Here is a 21,176-nt window from a genome sequence, read left to right as displayed (position 1 = left end):
AACCAAAGTGAAGACCAGGGACAATTCTGGAAATTGTGGTGTGGTTCAATTATGAAGCCTGAAAACCGTGACATGTTATTACTAGGGTGACACGTGAAGTAGAAAATTAAAGAGGCACTGATAGGGTTTAATATTTTATAACACCCGTTAAGTTACAGCTAAGACTATCTCGCTACCCGATGATGGATTGCGTTATGGTAATGATATGTAATACTTTAAGATTACAATATGTGACAGACAGTACTACATTAGTTTTATGTCTTGTTGCTTAGATGCTTCCAACACATTTTCTATTTTAAAATGGCATATTTTTCCAGACCATAGTTATTTAGACATTACAGATTATGCCCACATTATTTTATACCTCTGACTATACGCTAATGTTATTACTAATCCATGGAAAGTAATTTAGCAATGTGGTAGTGAATTTCCATACTTTTTCCAAGCTTTCATGATTTTTTCATGGTTTTAAATATTTTTAATGACCTTGAAATTATCAAAATCATTTTCCATGCTTTCCGGACCTGTATAGGATCCCTGTGCGAAACCTGTGATATGTATGAAATTATAATTATAACAACCTAAATCTCAAATCTGTTGATGAGTGTGTGCTATGGTACTGAAATGTGTGTAATATCGCAGCCTTTTTTCAGTGAGAATGTGAATACCTGGATATTGACTGAGACATCTTGGCTGCTGCGGCCTTGTCTTTGTCGCCCCAGTCTTTGGAGCAGAGCGGGTCAGACATGGGGTCTAGTCCGGCTCCCTGTTCCTCTCCTCCAGTGTGACCATCCACCACCACCTCACCCCCTTCCTCAGAGCTCCACCTCCCAGAGTTCTTAACTAAAGTCCTCTCCTCCAATGAGGCTTTGCGGTTTGGGTCGGGACGGGAGGTGGAAGTGGAGGTGGGGACGAGTGGGGCGGGACCTTGTGTGGCTCCGCCCTCCAAGCCCCCTTCACATAATAGCTGGTCCACGGTGCACGCCCCCTTGTTGGCTGCTCCCCCTTCCAGTCCACAGCCGCCCCCTTCGCTCCCCTTCTCGCCCTTCTCTGCCCCCTCTGCGGTGTCGCTCCCCGGCTCCAGGGTTCCTCGGCTCTCCGAGGGGGAGAGCTCCGACCCCAAGGGCGATCCCGAGCCCTCAGGCTGGGGGACGGGCTTCAGGAGCAGGGACACCTCCGCACTTTTCAGCAAGAGGCCCAGGCAGACGCTGAAGGGCTGGTGGTCGTCGGGATGCTGGGAGGGATCCTTGCGGTCTCTCTTGGAGCCCATCTCCTCCAGGTCCTGCTGCAGAGTCTGCTGCAGGGCTTTGATACTGCGCTGCAGACGCATCAGGAACACATACTGCCTGTGGCTCACCTGGACACACAAACAAACACACACACACACACACACACACACACACACACACAACAGTGGCTATTAGTTGGTATGGTGAAGAAGCTGTAACAATGGAATGAGTAATCTGTGATGAATCCAGTTCTTGGATGAATAACAAGGCAGCAGTAAACATGCTGTCCCCCACAAATGATGGAGTCCCTCGCTATGTAATAAATATGTAATAAGTAATAAATATGTCACCTTGTTTTGACCTGTAATTGTAGCCCCCCCCCCCTTGGCCAATTAGTGTAATTTTACAGTGGTGCGATGCATTATTTCCCTACGTTTTTTCAAAATCTCATTAGCAGTGTCTAAAATATCTCATGTGACAAACACATGAACAGAAGGTCTATCCATCATCCCAATGAATATGCATGAAATAAAATGTATGCTGCCAAAAAACATTCCAGCAGCAGATTTGCTTCCGCATACACCCACAGAATTTATACATTTAACCAGTTCACGAGGTGCTATGTGAATCTGAGGAAAAAACATATCTTTGACACACCTGAGCGCTCAAATGCTTCTGCACATGCACCAACACGTGCACATCTGCATCTTTAGTTGAAGACAACGAGGAAGAGGAGGAGGAAGGTAGATTGTCCAATGAGAGGGGCTTGTGGAGTCCGTTGCTGGGCGCCAGCACCGTATCACCGCCGTGAGACGGCGTCGGTGAGCCATCGGTGCTGTAATACTCCTTCAGCAGGCGTTTCCTCTGCAGCCGTCCGACAGCCTCTCCCGACGCGCTCCTGGTCATGCCTGCTCCGACTCCGCCTCTCAGCCTCTCCTGGTGCTGGGTGTGTCTCGCCGGCTGGCACGCCCACACAGTGAGAGGGAAGGAGTCCACAAAGGGCTGCGGCCTCCCCTTGCCCCCACGGGTGCCCTCGTAGTCCACCCAGAATTGGGCAAAGTGCAGCGCCCACAAGTCGGTGGCGGCGGGCATTTTGAGGGCGGCGGCCCCCATCGTCGGCGTCACCAGGCCCCGGTAGATGTCGTGGAGCCTGGTGTCTTGTTCGTGAGCGTGACGCTGGAAGACGGAGTGGAGGAGGGGGAAGCAGGAGGAGGAGGAGCGAGGGAACGAGGAGAAGGAGGAAGAGAAGAAGGGCTCCTCCTGGAAGGCCTGCAGCAGGGCCTCGAGGTGCGAGCGGGTGCAGTTGGCCGGGTGCCGGGTGTTGGTGGCCACCATCTCCGAGGTCTGCACCGAGACGGAGCGAGGCAGGTCGGGGGGGCAGGAGGGGTCACGGTCGGTGGGGATCACCAGCTGATGAGGGGAGGGGGGGACCGAGGCCATGAGAAGAAGAAGGAGAAAAGGGAAGAAGAGCGAGAGGAGCATTGTTACACATTTCTATATCTATATCACAATGCATAATTATTTGCCTGAAAGGAATGGAAAGGAGTATTCTGGAATAAAAGGTATGTGTGTGTGCGGGCATTCCTCCACACCTTGAGCATGAGGCCGTCAACCTTGATGTCAACATGCTCGTCGGGTTTCTGCGAGTCGTTGAGCTTGTAGATCTCCATGAACTGCTCCAGACTCTGCCTGAGGTCCAGGGCAAACAGGTTGATCCACACCAGGCTGCGAGGATCCAGAACCAGCTGCAGGGCGTTCAGCTGGGCATACAGGTTGGGACACGGGACTGGAGGAGAAGGAGAAGGAGGAGAAGGAGAGAGGGGGAAGAGATATGGGGTGTTACACATCCTTCAAACGGAGGGGGGCTATGGGGAAGGAATAAGGCATTACAAAAGTCTAATCTTCTAAAGATCTGATTATAGATTATTATTAGATCATTATAGAATATTGTTGAAGTTACTAGTCATGGGTGAAGTCATTTTTGAGGTTTGAGGAAATGCTGTGTCTTTGGGGGATTATGTCATGCATACAAAGTGACCTTGTTTATGTTTTTTAAACTAAATTTTGGAACGAATCCTCCATGTAGCCTCGACCACAAAGTCATTGGCCGGAAGAAAAATAATCCTCTTCAACTGTTCCTGTTATTTTTCCTGGTGAAGTGAATTTGCGGGTAATCGATAAAGTGAATTAACTGGGTAATAACTCTTTTGTCAAAGCACTGGGCGTAATTCAACGAATGAATGTACTTTCAGCTGCACATCTGTCAATGACTTCCCCCGAGTTGAATCAATAGGCTTGAATAGATTTGAAAGGGAGGTGTGAGGTAGCCAATCACTGCCAAAACAGCGGCCATGGTGTTCATTTGTGGTAAACGAGTTAGAAAAAGAATTGAACTGCCCAAAAAGAGCAAACAAAGTGGTAAACATTCACATTTCTCGAATGAGCCACGACTTTCTTGAGTATAAATGCAGCCTGAGTGAAGACAGGGAAGCCAAGCAGTCTTACTGGGGTAGTCTTTTCCGTCAGGGAAGTAATACTCTGTGAACTCCACATGGATGGCAGGCATCTCTGGAGGAAGGTACAGGGATTTCTTATTGCAGGAGATCATGGCCTTGGGGCTGGAGCGACGCTGGTCCGCCGTGGACACCTACAACACACACACAGAAAAAAACAATTCAAAGTTAGTAGTGAAAATGTGTGAAGTCTCATTCCTTCCACACATGAGGGTTTGAGTGTGTAAGCCAGAGTGTGTTTGTGACCTGGTAGATGCTGAAGTCAGCCATCCTGAGAACAACAGAGCTCGACATGAGCTGGGTCTTGGGGCTCTGAGGGGGAGGACTGAAGGAAGCGCTGGAAGAGGTACTTATTTTACCTGGAGAGAGAGGGAGAGAGAGGGAGACAGAGAAAAGAAAAATGAAGACAGAAGGACAGAGGGGGAAACAGAAAAGAGCGACAACTCAGTTCTCCAATGAAAAACCGCTGTGCCTCGCGAAAGGTGTGTATCACCGCACCAGGACGTGCGCACACACACCGCGGTACCTGGCTCTAGGCACCAGCAGCACTGGGCCGGAGGCTGTGTTTGTGGGCCCCACTCTGGGAGTCCTCCATCCGCCTCCCTAAGCCCTACTCCTCCTTCTCCTCCTCCTCCTCCTCCTGCTCTGTCCTGCTTTCCTAGGGGCCCATACACATCGTCCCTAAGGGACACTGGAGGACAGAAAACCCAGAGGGACGAGGTAAATGGTGGTGTGGAAACACAAGTGTTTTTGTTTCTATATGTGTGTGTGTGTGTGTGTGTGTGTGTGTGTGTGTGTGAAAGAGTGAGTGTGTGTCTGTGTGTATGAGAGGAGCTTAATAGCACTTAATAGTATGCAAATGTGTGTGTGCTTGCATGCATGTACAGTATATGTATGTGTGTGCCAAAAAATGTAAACGTACGTAGAACAAGTTGAGTTACCTAACTGTGTTTAATGTGTGTGTGTGTGTGTGTGTGTACCGTGTTGTGGGGAGCCGTGCGTGGGGGCCGGGGCCTGCTGGTCTCGAACGGCGCTCTTCAGCATCTCCACATTGGACTTGAATTCGTCCAGCAGGTTACGGGCCCAGCCCTCCCTGGACTTGGTGGCCTCACTGTAGTGCATCCAGTGGGCACAACTGTCTCCTGGGGAGGGGGGGTGGGGGGTAGAGTAAGGAGATAGGATAGAGCGATAGAAGACAGAGGGAGGGGATGAGGGGACAACAAATGGGAGGAAAAGTTTGTCAGAATAAAATGAGAAAAAGGAGGCCAAAATTGTCAATTAACAAGAGAGAAAAGGAGAGGGAGATACAGGGATTTAGTCGAGAGGCATGAGAGATGGAAAGATTTATCAAGTGACTAAAACCTGAGAAGACCATGGTTGTGGTCAGGACAATACACAAAGAGAGAAAGTAATGGAGGCAATCGAGAAAATACTCCTACTCATAAAAAGGAGTGGTGTGGCAAAAAAATAACCATGAATTCCTAAAAAAGCTGAGGAATCACTTCCCTGGAAGTTTACATGCGAGAACTTGCCCAACACTATGTATGTAGCAACAACAACACACACATGAACCAACCAAGCTGTTGCTCTTCAACAGTTGTGCTAAGAGTGATGCGACATGACAGCAGTAAAACATATGGTGTGTTTGCGGTAAGTTTTATAGTAAGGATGTGGTGAGGGTTGCTTTGAGTTTATAGTGAGGTTGTGGTGTGGTTGTAGTGAAGTTGTGGTGATGGTTGTAGTGAGTTTATTGTGAGGTTGTATTGAGATGGTCCTGGGGTTTGTACCTGCTCTGTGGAAGGGGTAGTAGTCCAGAGTGATGAGGCTGAAGGAAAGCTGCATGGCTCCACCTGTTATCCTCTTATTGATCACTACATAGTGGAGAGAGAGAAAAAGAAAGAGAGAGAGAGTCAAGTCAACACTTTTAATTAAACAAATAAAAATCAGCTTCATCTTGTGCGCCACAGAGAACGAAAAGACACAAATACAAATGAAAACTAGAGAAAATAAATGACAATTGACATCTAACAATACTGTATACTGTACTGTATGTGTGTACACTTGTTATGTACTGTATGTGCATGTGAATGTACCTGTATGCAGGAATATATATGCAAATACGTGTATGTGCTTGTGTGTGTGCGTGTGTGTGTGTTACCTTTGTCCTTTGCGTGGATGTCGTCACAGATGTGCAGGTCGAGGTGTGTGATCTGGAGGTGGTGGGACGTCTCACATACGTCGTAGGCGCTGAACAGCTTGGCCATGCTCGCACTCTGGTCAGCGGCTGTGGACGCCTGCTGGGTACGCACCTGCTGGGTCGAGGGGGGCGCCGACGACACCTGCAGAACACACACACACAAGAAGGCACACACACACTATGATTAGTGTTGGTGGTGGTGTTGTAGGTGTTACAGTATTGCTGTTTTTGGTGTTGTGTGTGTTGTTGGTGGTATTGTTGATGTTTTTGATTTTGGTGTTGTTGGTCGGGGTGGTGTTGTTGGTGTTGCTCTTAGTGTTTCTGGTGTTGTTTTTGGTCTTGGTGTCGTTGTTGTTGATACTGGTGGTGTTGTTGTCAGTGTGATTGTTGTTATAGGGTGGTCTAGAGAGGTTAGAGAGACTGTCAGAAAGGTCTGCAAATTCCATCCCTGCAACATCATCGTGCAGTAGCCAATCCTTCCAGCAGATGGCGTTTCAGGCCTAATTACAGAAAACACATGGCATGAGACTGGTCGGATGTGTATGGGTGTGAATTTGTACTTGCATAGGCATTGGATGGTGTGTGTGTGTGTGTGTGTGTGTGTGTGGGTATGACTTCAGTCACTTTCAGGGACACACACCAGACTTAAGACCAATTGATTGGGGACGGCTTGTGCAATTGGGGACAAAAGCCGTGTCCCCAATTGGTAAAAGCTGAGGAAAAGGTGAGGGCAGAGAGACACCATATGGCAGAGGGGGAATCACACAGAGAAGGGCAGACATGATTTCCATGGACACAAGGAGAAACTATCAGACCATGACATGGCTCATCCACGCAGGGTGGAATTAGGACACGGAGAGAGAGAGGGAAGGAGTGATGCAACAAAAAGGGTAAGGGAGAGGTAGACACAAATAGGGAGAGAAAGAAAGAGATTCATTGAAAGTGAAAGAAATTAACAAGGGAACATGAAATGGCTTCTATATGTGGACACCAGAGTTCAGAAGTGAGATACATCATTTTAGAGGATGCTAGGACTTTGAGCTCTGTGTGGATTTCACCTTGGCCCGTGTGGGTTATGAAACTTACTATCCAGCCACAGCGGCTGGTGAATTTCAAATTTCACTAGCTAATTTGTGATGTTTTACCACCCAAATTATGTTTTAGAATGAAAAAGACAGATTAAACACAATTTGGTTACCTGCCACAGCTGCAAGTGACAAACTTACCAACTAAATTCAAAATTTGCCAGCATTTGGCTGGTGTTAGCTATTACTAATTTCTAACCCTAGTGTATATTTAAAACATAGGGCTAGAGTGGTTGTCTGTGAGTCGCATGATGTGGTATATGTGTGTGTATATGTGTGTACCTGGTCCTCCGTGGCCATGCTCTTCCTCTGCTGCGCTGACTTCTCCATGGCCTCGCTGAGGGACTTGGCGTACTGCACCATGGCTTTGAGCTGGGAGTCGGTCAGCACCCACAGCAGGTCATCCAGGATCAGAATCAGCTTGGAGGCCACCACATTACAGTCCTTCATCTGTGGGGGGGACAACCACGGGTAAAAACATACGTCATGCAGGTGGAAACAACCTGAGAGCTCCCAGTAATGTAATGTGACCCTCACTGGGAAATTCTGTTTTTGTTACTTGCAGGTTCCAGCGAACTCACTAGTGATGCCTTTGTTGATGTCTTTCTTTTTTGTAAAGATATTTTTTGGCATTTGGTAGGCACTTTAATCACATGAGCCACCAAAACCCCCACCAGTCAATATTTATGCCTATTAGGATTACAAAGTTATTAATTCTTACCCTTTCCCAGTCTGCTGATAGTGGTAACTGCTAAATATGTAGTAGTCCACATAATGACAGGCTAATAAAAATACGCAATACATGTTTAGATTTGTTTCCCAAAATATGTGGTTTATATGGGAATCAAATGTTTTTCCCCACTCCCAATCTTTCAAACACTTATGTAGAAACACATTATGCTAAGCTACAAACACACAAAATGCATTTATGTCCTTTATCTGGTAAAACGTGCCTATCCTTTTCCACAGTATGAGCTATAACTGCAGTAATAGTGTATTTGGGAGCGAATTAGTTTGTGTCTAGTGATAAATGCATTATTCAACAGTTCTGTAAAAGCCTGAAGAACAAACCAAGCTAATTACTTTCACACCCCCCACACACAAAAGCCTTTTGTGCACTTTTTAGTGGATTATTGTGTATCTTCAACACAGTCATTAATAGTCATCTTTGTTTAAGCACACACTAGCTGTGTGTGAGTGTGTGTGATAAGAGTTGTTGCTGAAACTGGCCCTGCAGGCTGTGGGACCACACAGAGTGATTAGTGTTCACGGTGGACAAGTGGATGTTGCTTCGGGCAGCCTGATTCTACTGAAACAGCTCCAGCTTGTCTGTGGACATTCACAGAGCCAATGTCTGAATCTCTTCAAAAGAGCCGTGTCTGTATTAAGGCTGTCACTGATTCTCCATGGAACCAATTCACTCTACTCCAGCGGCTTGTTGGCCCGAGGCCGTGTTAATCAACAGGACAGAGGAACTAATATATCAAATTTGTTTTCAAGCATCAAACGCCTGTTCTGTTAATTCTAAATCACTTTGAATAAAAAAAAAGTGCCAGCATTAACCTGTATTTTCTGTGTGTGTGTGTGTGTGTGTCTGACCCGTCTCTTGAGAGTGACTCTGATCTTGGACTGGTTGGTGATGAGGCGGATGGGGGCGCTCAGCATCTCGTGCTCGGCGCTCTGGATGGCGTCGGCCTCGATACGGATCATCTGCCAGCTGATCTCCTTAAACGTCAAGATCTGAATGACACACAGAGGGTAGGAAGTTAGAAAACCTGTGTGGGGAACATGCTATGTGCATGAGAGGTCATTCTGTTGTTCATGATTGACTATCTCTATCAGAGGCTATAGTTACACTTCTCGTTTCAGTGCAAAGTCTATCATCCGTTCACTTCAGGACGCATTAAGTGACAGGTCTGGGCGCACAAACATTGGATTATGCTCAGAGTGCTATCACATCTTCAAAACCAGACATGGAAGTCAGGTTTGCATTGTAATTGGAGCTCTACAAAGTCTGGACATAATACAGCTACAATACACATACAAGCAATGAAGAGGGATCAAGACGGAGATAGGGGAAAAAGTAATGCAGATACAGACTTAAGTGAATATAGCCACTGGAGCCAACCCCAACCCTACTTAACAGGCATTTTCAAGTTTGGACATACAGCAATGAGATCTCATGAAATCAAGTTTGGTTGCAATCAGGTCTCAAAAATCAAAGTCAAAGTGAGAAGTGTAACCGTAATCCAAGCAGAGTGTCAAAGTTTGCGTGTAGTGTACTCAACCGAAATGCATTACAATGGTGTGAGACCAAAATGAAAACCAAAAACAGGTTTCCCAGTGACTTCTACATGGTGTCTCTTACACTGACACCAGGCCCATGAAACTGTGTGTGCTTGTGTAACTGGGTTTGATAATATTTGCCATTTGCTTATGGTTTGTTTTGGCTTACTTGGGTGCCAAATGGGTGGGGTTTCCAACATGTAGGATAATACAATGAGTGCCAGATAGTTTACGCAATCCCAGGAAAGTATCTGGAAGTTGACTGACTATACGTTTCTGTGATTGATGAAGTGCCCTAATGCAGAAAACCACACCCACCTACTTCTCCAAGGATGTTAAAACAAACTTGTGGAGAATATTTGGCCCAGGTTGGCTGTGTATGTTCATGTCTACAGACCTCTCCCCTCTGGGGGTCCTGGATGCGAGTGAAGCGCAGGTCACTGATACTCCAGCTGGTGTTGACGCTGTAGACCTGCAGCTGGGAGAGCTCGAAGGAGGCATTGAAGGCCTTGGCACTGATCCTGATCACGATGGAGTTGATGGACAGAGACATGCCCTCCACCACCTTCTCAGCAAAGCCATACTCACTGGAGAAGAGACAGACAGGAAGACATGGTTGGAGAGCGATTATGTTTTGTCTAATATGGTCACTGAATATGAAATGAGGAATCTCCCAGAAGTTATGGCTTAATCAGAGTTTCAGCTGGACTGAATTTGGGTGAGGGAAACATTTATTCATTCTGAGACCACAAACCTGAAGTCGAGACACAAGGTGACTGACATGACTGTTGAAGGCAAGGAGGTTCTTATACCCAAAAGACTTAAGAGGCAGAAGACAGAGCGGAAATAAGAAGCGTGAAAGAGACAACCCCAAAGCTCACCTTTGTCCTGATGCTGTTGCTATGGGAGACGGGCCATTAGGGGGGCGGGGCTCATCACAAGTACTCATCTCCATCACCACCTTATCCAGAGTCTGAAAGAGTGATGAGTCACAGGTTTAGCTTCAAGACCATTAATCAAAACCTTCATGAAATACTAAAATGCCTAAAAAGTAAAAATGTAAAAGAGTGTGTTTGACAGCATCAATATAGAGTACAGTGATTTAAAGTACAGTTCAATGATCAAAATAGCTGTGGGAGCTGACATGTTCTTCACTTACACCCAACAGTAGCACTGATTATACCCAGTCATCACTCTCTAATATAAAACTGAGTCTTGGCACAAGCCACGCATCTCTCTATATGCCACTCTCAGTTAGGCAGCCTCTCCTAAAGAAAAAATGCTTGTTATCATATTTGTTAATAATTGTTATCATATGCTCTCTCCCTTTGCAAACAATTATATAATACTTCAAAAGCCTTGCTATTGTTGATGGTGTGATACCATTGTCTTCTGCAATATAGTGACTAATACAAGATTAAACAAAGTGAAGTGCTATTGTACTGTAGCAACTTTACAATACACTGCCACTGTATGTGGTCATCATCAAAGTGCAAAATGTTTGATGAATGGTGTCTTGATAGTTTTGTTGTTAATATCTTCTTGTGTAATATCATATTATCAAGACTGAGTAAATGCTGACAGTGTGTCAGACTGTTGCGTAATACCAGGTGCTGTACATATATAGGAGGGCTAAGGCTTGTGGACCACACACAACATCCAGCTTTTGTGGAGACGGTAGTTAAAGATGGAGCATATCTTCCTGTTGCTGTTGTTCTTTTCCAGCAGCCTGTGTGCTGGGAATCAGACCTACCTAGGGAGCGGGGCCAGCCTAGCGGTCTGCCAACCCGACAGCTGCGCCCTGATCAGTGAGCTGGCCGCCATGAGGGAGAAGCTGGCAGCCATGACCCACGCTCAAAGTGTCGTGGAGGAGAACCTCGGTGCCATGGTGCAGAAAATGGCCAACGTCGAAGCCAAGCTACAAGCCAGCAACAGCCAGGCAGAGGAGCTCAAGAAAACAAACCAGGATCAGAACGAGCAGCTGAAGGCGCTTCAGGAAACCATGGCGGTCGGCAAGGCGAAGGCGGCCTTCTCCGCTGCCTTAGGGAGCTCCGCGGGTCCGTTTGAACAGGACACACCTCTGAAGTATCAAAGAATCCTCTCCAACATCGGCAGCGCCTACAACCCCGCCACCGGCATCTTCACGGCCATGGTCCGGGGGATGTACTACTTCAGCTACACCATGTACAACAACAACTCCGGACAGCCCAACTCTGTGGTGTCGCTGATGATGAACAGCCAGCGGGTGGTGTCCACCTGGGACACCGAGGGCAACGACAGCCACGACAGTGCGACCAACGCGGCAGTGGTGCAGCTGGAGGCTGGAGACAGTGTTTTTGTGCAACTCTATGCAAATCGCGTGCTTTACGACGACGGCTATTACTACAACACCTTCAGTGGTTTCCTGCTCTTCACCATGTGATGTAAAGTGTCTTTTACCATGTGATAGACGATGATAAGTAAATTATGCAGGAGTATAGATGGTTCATTTGGCCTATCACATTTTTAAAAAATGCATCAGTTTTAATTTGTGTTATCTGTAAAAATGAGGAGCATAAAGGTTCAAAGAATCAATGACTTCAATGACAATAAATATTGACAAAAAGTTAGCATTGGCCTAAACTGTTTGTGTGAGCAGCAGGGGGAGGAGGTGAGTCTTACCAAAGAGATGGGGTGGGTCTTCAACTTTGTCCATGGTATCTGTCAATGAAAATAAAACAAAGTGGGTCAGCTTTTAGACCGCACAGGATACTGATCCCTTTGTTAACCATTTGGCCTTTCTGCCTTCCCAAAATAGCAAACCGAATTACCTGTCAATGGAATTTACAAACAAAATTGAAAGGTAATTGGACTGGAGAGAATTATATCAAGTCAAAACAGCAGGCAAGGTATCTCAGAGAGGGAGGAAGAAAAAGAATCAATGAGTCTAGACTAACTGGCAGCCGAAAGCTCATTCCACTCAACTCCAAATTTCCATTAATCCTGAATCCATGCAGCCTCTTATTCATGCCCGTGTCAAATTATATAGCATTTACTCAAAAAGAGATTACATACTTATGTTAATTTGCTTTTCTTTCCACAGAAAAACTTGTTCTTTGAGACATCATAAATCGAGAAGTTAAAAACTGTTTGGGATTTGTGGCCCTAATTGAATTAAGACTCTAAAAATGAATTTGGACTCCCTCCATCATAGAAATGATACGGTAGGAGGTGCCAGCACATGCCTCTCACTCTGAGAGCTCAAAGCAGAAAGATTTGTTCCCGTCTGTATCATTGTGGTATTTGTGAGTGTGTGTATGCATATATGTGCATGCAGGAGTGTATCACTGATTGAGACAGGGTTGATTTTAAAGAACAAAAAAAAAAAAAAACATGGCAGTGAGTCTTTTGAAAAGGACAAGAGAAAGGTCTTCTGTAACAGGAAGAAAACGGAGCGATGGGGATCTAAAGAGAAGGGAAGTGAGATAGACATCACTGTTCTGGTTTCTAGCAGTTTAACAGTAACCACTGCATTACAGTATGAGCTGGAGCCAGGCAGCACCACAGCAGCTAACAGGTTTCACTTCACTAGCCCCACTGTTCCTTTGTCTGACTCAGAAATCTGATGCACCACACACACACACACTTAAATGGCTTGGCTATTAAGGCCGCAACACTGCACCAAAGATATTGCACATATTGTCAGTGACACAGCAATAAAGCTAAGTAACTGCGAGACACTGCGCCTCTCAACCACCCATCCCCTCGAGATCAATTAGCGGAAAGACAGCAAACAAGGACATCTTCGCACAAATCTCAAACACACACATACAGGAGGACAGTAATGAAGGCGGGGGAGTTTATTTTTTATGTTATTCAGGCTAATCATGGCTTTACAAAAGGGGGATTCAGAAGCACAGACAGACGCGTAGAGAGACGCTGAGATGTGAAAAGATGTTACGAGCTGAGAAGTGAACACGGTGAGAATGGAGAGAAAGTAATGGAGGTGGAGGAGGAAAGGGGGAGAGGAAAAGTGGACCTTGGTCTGCCGTCGGCCTGAATAACAGTTCAGTCATAAAGGAAATTACACTGCTCCATTCACTGTTTCCAGGGTGTGTCTGAGAGTTCACTGTTACACATGGCACTTGGCTGATGACCATGAGCACTGCGGGCACTGGACAGCTCCAGCAGAGTGTGTGTGTGAGTGTGTGAGTGGGACAACGATTTATCAGCTGCGAGTGTGTATTACATATGTACGACATAGGTGTGAATAGGTGTGTCTGCACATACCTAGACTGCGTACTGATTATGTGTGTCAGCCTATCTGTGCGTGCGGATATAAGGCTTCACACCCCTTCCTTATTTCTAGTTTTTATTGCCTCGGGGCCTGAAATAAAGCATGCAAATCAGCTTTGTACATGGTGTAGAACATGATTAGTTAAATATTAACATAATTACAACTCCAAATCATAAGGGGTGTGCACAATTGCACAAAGTGTTTTCCAGTCCACATTGTCAGAAAAGAGTGACATTTTGTTTTTACCTTGATTTCAATGGTTGCTATATCCAAATGAAAGAGGAAAAAAAAGAGTCTGGTTTTATGGGTGTTCATCTAAGGCTCAAGGCATTAAAAAGTAGATAATCTGAAAGTGTGTGTAGACTTTTGATATCCGCCGAACTGCACATATGTGCGTGTGTCTCTCACCCTGATGGCGGCCTTGTTGCAGCCCACACGGTTGATGGCCAGCCAGGTTGGCAGGTCCAGCAGGCTCTGGAGGACCTCTTCGTCCAGCTCCAGGTTGGTCAGCTGGCCCTCCCCCTTCAGCGTGCTCAGGTTGATCTTGTCCGGCGACAGGTTCTTAGCAAACCTGCAGGACACAGAGGGGAACGCAGCTTTGAGCCAAGGGGGATATTTATAGAGACGGGTTCTTAGCAAACCAGCAGGACAGGAAAACACAGGGAAACACAACTGTTAGGCTGTATGTGTTGGATGGGGACAGAAGGAGTGTCATTCCAATGCAGACTAATGGGGAAACAATGTTGCCTGACATTCATTACTCAGTATTTTTTTTTTTAAATGAAGGTTACCTCCTCCTAAAAAGTGATACTACATAGTTATTAGTTAGTACATAGTTATTAACTTCAGATGTATTTCAGAATGCATTATACTTAAAACCCGCCTATTAGTACACTCAAAAATATAAAAACCTATAATTTAGTCCTATAAATTGCTGCTGAAGTACAGTATGACGCCATCTTCTAAATTACAACAATGGAAATAAAAACTCCATTAAACTGTAACAGTGTAGAAAAAGATGCTTTTTTCATTCAAGCTTTGTCGTTGCAATTTAAAAAGTTTGCTTGTTTAAAAGTGCTTTGTTTCTAAAGTCGCTGATCAATCTAAAGGTGACTGCAGGCAGAAAGGACCTGGCTGAGGAAACAGATTACACAGAGTGTGCAGAGTTTTAAAGCAGGACAAAGCCTATAATAGGTGTTATACAAAATAAAAGTTCTGTAAAACGCCATAAAAAAGCACACTACACAAAGAAACTCCTGAGCTACAACACAAAGAATTCAAAGGCAGAAGGGAGGAGAACAAAAAGGATGGAAGGACAGAAGAGCGGGATGAAAGATGAGGTGCAGGCCAAAGTCTGCAACTATAGATTATATGTTGCAGCTCAGGATAATTGCAGTTTGAGAGAGCCATGCTGGATAAAATGTCAGTGGGCTTTTAAAGACGCTGAATGTGTGTGTGTGTGTGTGTGTGTGTGTGTGTGTGTGTGTGTGTGTGTGCACGCACACAAGGACAAAATGTACTCAAGCCTCACACTGCCTCAGAAGATAAGGTTCGAACTCTGATCTTTGATTAAAGGTATGGTATAATTAGCATGCAGGACCTCAGTGTCTGTGGATGTGTGTGAACATGCTGTGTGTATATAAGGTCTATGTGTTGTGTGTAAACTGTTGCGCTTCATGCACTTGCTGTGTACGTCGTGCGTTTGCTCTTTAACTCAAGTGAATAGACTTGAACACACAAACTCATCATCCGTGACCCAAGTGCTCTTGTGCCCATCTGTAGTTTGATTATTTAGTTAATAGTTAGCAGAGAATCCACATTCCAAAAGGTTCACTGACCTGTGCGTCTGCACAGGCCAGTTTGGGACCCGCTACAACATGGCTGGTATTGACTGATTTGACATTGTCAAGCTGTCAAGAGGCAAATAGCCTTGTCCATGTGATGTGGAGAGGTGAAGGCTACAGATACCCAGTCCTAACAGTCTAGATGATGTTTGGTGAATTTGATTTAGCAGTCTGGTTGTCTGCAATGATGCAGTGAAGCAAGTAGCCCCGGGCAGCCACACCATGTCTCCCTGTTATATCTGATAACTAAAAATGGCAGGAATAGATCTAAGCTAGTTCCTGGTATCAAACCCAGTTAGTAGCATTACAAAGAAACAGTCTCTCCCTCTCTCTCACACACAAACACACAGGTAGGCTTAATCTTGTTACTTAGCTAATCTGTCACACACAGAAGTGTCTGCCTGTAAATAGGGCCAGATCAAAGCTTAGAGTTCCACAAACCAATGCACACTACTGACAGAGTGACCTTATTACCAACCACCTCAATATCTAAAAAGATGACATAAGATGACATAATGTAATGTAGACAATAGGCTCAGCCCAACTCTTAACTGATAGTGATAATGAAATACATATACTCTACATCCGCAGTGTTTAAGATGTTTTGTCCAAAATAAAAAAACACTGCCTTCTGATTCAGTTGCCCAAGTTTTTAATCGTTCAGTCAGTCAAATTCCTGCTGTTTTCCACTCAACACCTTCTCTTGGTAGTGTTAGATTCTTCTCTAATTCAACATCACTGTAAATTATTCAGTGGCAGCAGTACACACAACCAGAGACTCAGCACAGTGTGAGGAGCACAGTCCCAGAATGAAGGAACAAGACCAAAAACACACTCTCGCATACACAAACAAGTATAGTATGTGTAAATACGCTCACATGGGCATACACATAAACACACACACACACACACACACAGCCAGAAACACAGTCCCTTTCTCTCTGATGCACACAGAGAGCACAGAGATGGATGCTGCTGCTGGTGTGTCCCGGCCTTGTGACCAGTTAAATATTCATTCCAGCCGCTGATCAAGTATCAACCAGCTAGCCAGCAAGTCAACTTGTTCTCCTCTCTCTCTATCCCTCCCTCTCTCTCTCTCCCCTTCCGCTCTGACTCAGTCTCCTTCCTTATCTGGCTTCTGTCTCCCCTGGGCCAACTCTTCCTCTCCCCTTCTTCCTATTTCATGAATAAATCAATACTCTAATCAATAATATGTTGTTGATCAGCTGTCTAATAGACTAGGCTACATCAGCAATAATTAGGCCAAAGCACACTGACATAACGTACTCATTAATACCACCCCGATCAGCAGCAAAGGGCAGACGGTATCAAGTTCACACACCGTCATCTTCCCCTTTCATCCCGACTCTCCAGCCCTCGCCCATTATCCCGGTCACCGGACCAAATCCGGTCTCCATAAAGAGATTAGGACTAGTAGCTACTGGCTGGAGAGAGGTCCGCCTGCCTGACAAACACAGACACTGTCTCCTCTCAAGATGTGGACAAAGATCATCCACGTTTTAGAAAACTAACCACTCAATATTTAAGGACTGGCCCACCTTCCGGTCGGTAAAAGTGGGCATTTACCCTCACACATGCGTTTTCCGCCTGCAGTTTAGCTTCAGGCAGAGACAGCATACGCATAGCTAGATACAATACTGTTAATTAATCATGATCAAATGAGCAGCGCCACGGCTCTTTTGTTGCTCAAGGACAGTTTTTCTGAAAAAGTACTCATCACAAAAAAGGTTAATTTTATCCCTTATTACCAGTACTTTCGGTTTGTGTGTAATTTGGTCCTTACATGGAATTAAACTGAAAATATCTGCAACAGAGAGGGCTTTTCTTGCAACTGTTCCATTAAGGCTAAAATACTGAAAGCAGACTCTGGTCCGCCATATTTCATGATGATGTTTTGTGGTTCCCAGGAATAGAGGCAGAGTTGGATCTCTCTGCTTTTTTCCTCCTCTCTGATGTGCATCCGTGGCGTAGTCTGACGACACGAATGCCAGAATGGGAGGAGCCTGCTGGGAGATGGGCAGAGTGACTCAGACTGGCAACCACCATGTATCAGAAACCAAAACCACAAAGAGAGAAGGAAAAAGACAGGGGGAGAGACAGGGAGAATGAAAGAGAGAAGAGATACAAAAAGAAAGAAAGAGAGGGAGAAAGAAAGAAATAAAGAAAGAAGCTTTGAGAGAGAGAAGAGTAGGAAGCTTCATCAGTGTATTCTTCTGGGATTTGGGAATGCGGAAAAAAAAGAAAAGGTCGGAGACATTACCACATTCTTTTCACCACACTGTTTTCTGCCAATGCTGTTCATTTGACCAAGCAGCAGGCTCTGCTCAACAACTAAAACAGATAATGTAAGATTTAATAGGCCTCTAAATCTTTCGCTATCCATTCATTGTAAATGGAAGAGTGCAATGAGGCTGCTGTAGAAACTTTTCAATAAAGGCAGTATTCCTAAATGGATACTGAGGCACTTGATTCAATAAGCAACCAGTGAGGAAAACAAAAGGAACGTGTTGCCATCAAACAGCCACTTGCACTAACAAGATGCCATTGGTAACACACATCAAGACAATCCAACAAATGAGACAAAACGGCCAAAGCGTTTCTAAAAAGGAACTTTAATGGGCTTTTGCATGGAAGAGGTCAATTGACTTAATTTTGAAACAGGCCCATTTAGTACAAGATAATCAAATGTAATCTAATTTTGTTGATTTCAAAATGTAATTATCACTGGATTGTGAGAGTTAATCTTTTGCCATGTGTTTATTCCTTTATTGCATTCGTGATAGAAGACAGCACCGCTGCAATGTGTGGAGAGCAACTGCCTACAGTATGGGGGTGCTGGTAAATCAAATAGGAAACACATAACCTTTTATTTGGCTCTTACATCACATTTCCTCACAACCTCTTTGAGACTTGCTTTCAGAAATACCTGGAATGGCTGCCCACCATCTCCGCCCAATATTCACACTACATATGAGGTTGGTGAATCAGCCTGCTGGCGAATGGCCTTCTGTAATAATCCAAGCTTGATCTGGGAAACAAAATGTGAACCGTTGGCAACATCTGCCAGCCACCATGCATGTGTTGCCATGCGTGTTCTGCACCGCGCTCCATGTGCAACGAGCAGAAAATATCACATTTAACAGCCATTAGTCCACATTAGGGCTGCACGATATTGGAAAAAACTGACATTGCAATATTTTTTTTTTCTGCGATATATATTGGGATATGAAAAAATACAGGAATTTTCACCAAATGACTTGAATAGCTCTATCAAGCCTTGCCCCTTTAAGAAGGTGGCCTTGTGGGTAACCTGCACGAGTGACGTAGTAGGAAGTGAGTGTGGTTTTAGCCGCAGCCAGAGTGAGTTGCAGGATGCTAAGTGAGTAAAGTTACCATAGTTAGCAGAAAAGAGCTTATAGCGTCACCGAGAGGCCGTGCATTATGTTCGCTGCTGTACCGAAATAAAGTGCCAGTTCTCCACTGCAGAGTTGGTCCGGACTCTTAGTAAAAAGCTTGTTACCAGCTACGAGCCAGGCTAAGCTAAAGTAGGCTAGCACAACACCAGAGGCTTCCCAACTACGGTTCGGAGCCGCGAAAGCTGGAAAGGTAACATATGCTACTCTAATAACAAACTCTTAAATCGGAGTAAATGATGTTATATCAGACAGACTTCTCTTGTAGATTAGTCATGGAAAATGAGAACCGTGCGAGTTTTCCTTTTGTATCAAGCAGCAAAAAAGTTGTAGCATGACGTGTTTGAGTTAATTTGCCTTACTTGACATCGCACGTCCTGCGATGTGACTACTGCGCATGCGCACATCGCGATGACGATGCTAAAACGATATATCGTGCAGCCCTAGTCCACATCATATCGTTTTGGTTTTTTTAACCTTAAAATCAGCAGTACTTAAATTGCCAAGAATATTCACACTTACCAGAGAATTTGTTCAATACAAATACTAGGCTAAACATCATATAGGTATAATTCCACTAATAGATGAGATATGTAGAAGAAATGGTGCAGTGGATGAATTTGTACAGTTAAGTATTATGTTATTAATATTAGGGTGTCATAAAGTGATAGGTTCAAGGTGGTTCAAGGTTCAAAAGCAAGACTGATGACTGAGTAGAGTACAAATTACTGGCACTGTGTCGTGATGTATCAAATATCTATCCTATCCTAGACCTGTGATCGGTAATAGTTGAACAAATTCTCAATCAGAGCATCCCCATTTTCTAGACGTGTGTGAGGCCTAGCTTTCTCTAACACCGGTGTGTACAGAAAAGTCGCGTCATCCCCTTTAAACACACTTTTATTGTCAAGAGGGATTACTTCAATGACTTTCACACCTACACACAAGCACAAGTGCAAAGAAACACGCATGTACGGGGCGCACGCACGAGCATACACAAGCTCAAACACCCACACACACACACACACAGACAATCACGCAACAACACACAGGCAACCTGTCAAAGTGAAGTGAGTTTGCACTGGCACCGAGGGCCCCAGAGTCCTGTAATATTTATGACCCTGTGGAGACGGAGAAAAGGTTAGAGTGAAGGAGAGAACAATTCAAGACCCCAGTTACACAACAGCAGAGGATGCCAGGGCCTGGAGGGCCTGGCCAAATGTCTTTCTCTCTCACCCTCACACACACACACACACAAACAAACACGTCAGTAACTGCAAACACATAGCCTAGGCTACACAGTAGATATTCAGTACACATACACTCACACACAAGTATTTCTCAACTACACAGCAGTGGGACGCCCACAGCTAGACACTCGAGTCATGACTCATGCTGTAATAGCCTCCCCACCAGCACTGAGCGATAATACTGAGCATAGTGGAGTTCGTCACTATGGCATAATATCACACAGTCACTGCAGAACGGAGAGAATCAGGCCCAAGAAAAGAGTCTCGTAATGGCACAACACACAGCAGAAATGTGCCCATCTCTCATGCAAAAAGAATTGCAATGAAAACTAAGCATCCAGTGATGGATAAAGAACAGATCTATTATACACTGTGTATACTGACTAGCACATTCCTAATACTGATATGCACCTCCTTTTGACCAATCTCACGGTCTCATGGCTGAGAAATCCTTCTTTAACCCAACCCGTCTCTTCCACTGCTGAGTGAAGAAGATTTAATGGGTGAAATCCTTGTGGGATCATAGCTTTCACTTGGCTTCACTTGGAGAAGGCAGGTGGTCCTAAGATTTTGTACAATCGATGCATCATCTGTATTAAATCATATGAAATGCTCAAAGCACCAATGACAGGACAAGAATGTGAGTATCGGACTAAAATGCTACACATACACCAACAGCTGCAGGAGTAAGAAACAGAGGAGGGGTGAACTGGGCCAGGCCTGTTGGAGCCGTTGTGTCAACTCCCCAATAATGTCCTGACTTAACCCCAAACTGGACCTCACATACCACCCTGGCTATAAGCCTAATCTCCCAGGCCTCCAACTCATTCCATGAGAAGATAGCGATAATCTTTCAAGTCTTAGGGGCCATTTTCTGTAAGTTTGCCTATCAACAGCTTGGCTAAACACTTCACATCAAGCAGATCTGCCTGCGCTGCTCACAATCTCAATATTTCCCTGGGCCTCAGGAGGTGAATTAGGCGGCCTACAAGGCTACCGGTCCGTGGGACTGCTTCTGTCTTGACATTACATCCCCATTCAATGCGGAATCATTCACACTCA

At 45.0% G+C, this 21,176-nt stretch overlaps 2 protein-coding genes across 3 annotated transcripts in view; one reads left to right on the top strand and one right to left on the bottom strand.

Moving 5' to 3' along the window:
* Nucleotides 1-21,176, bottom strand: part of bltp3b (bridge-like lipid transfer protein family member 3B) — a 35,967-nt gene that overhangs the window by 11,118 nt on the left and 3,673 nt on the right. For both annotated transcript variants that reach the window (XM_078282089.1, XM_078282088.1), the window contains exons 2-15: nucleotides 13,995-14,157; nucleotides 11,972-12,010; nucleotides 10,192-10,283; nucleotides 9,708-9,897; nucleotides 8,624-8,764; nucleotides 7,307-7,474; nucleotides 5,901-6,081; nucleotides 5,530-5,613; nucleotides 4,723-4,884; nucleotides 3,989-4,101; nucleotides 3,735-3,876; nucleotides 2,822-3,015; nucleotides 1,887-2,639; nucleotides 669-1,357 (exon numbers count right to left, since the gene is read on the bottom strand). In XM_078282089.1, the coding sequence (XP_078138215.1) occupies nucleotides 669-1,357; nucleotides 1,887-2,639; nucleotides 2,822-3,015; nucleotides 3,735-3,876; nucleotides 3,989-4,101; nucleotides 4,723-4,884; nucleotides 5,530-5,613; nucleotides 5,901-6,081; nucleotides 7,307-7,474; nucleotides 8,624-8,764; nucleotides 9,708-9,897; nucleotides 10,192-10,283; nucleotides 11,972-12,010; nucleotides 13,995-14,157 (3,111 nt within the window). The remainder of the gene's footprint in view (nucleotides 1-668; nucleotides 1,358-1,886; nucleotides 2,640-2,821; nucleotides 3,016-3,734; nucleotides 3,877-3,988; nucleotides 4,102-4,722; nucleotides 4,885-5,529; nucleotides 5,614-5,900; nucleotides 6,082-7,306; nucleotides 7,475-8,623; nucleotides 8,765-9,707; nucleotides 9,898-10,191; nucleotides 10,284-11,971; nucleotides 12,011-13,994; nucleotides 14,158-21,176) is intronic.
* On the top strand, nucleotides 10,998-11,732 carry LOC139916687 (cerebellin-1-like). Its single transcript, XM_071905654.1, has one exon. It carries the CDS (start codon nucleotides 10,998-11,000, stop codon nucleotides 11,730-11,732), a length of 735 nt encoding a protein of 244 aa, XP_071761755.1.

The sequence above is a fragment of the Centroberyx gerrardi genome, chromosome 24, assembly GCF_048128805.1.
Source record: "Centroberyx gerrardi isolate f3 chromosome 24, fCenGer3.hap1.cur.20231027, whole genome shotgun sequence".
NCBI lineage: Eukaryota > Metazoa > Chordata > Actinopteri > Beryciformes > Berycidae > Centroberyx > Centroberyx gerrardi.
Note: the sequence above shows the minus strand (reverse complement) of the source record. Positions and strands in the feature narration are given on the sequence as shown.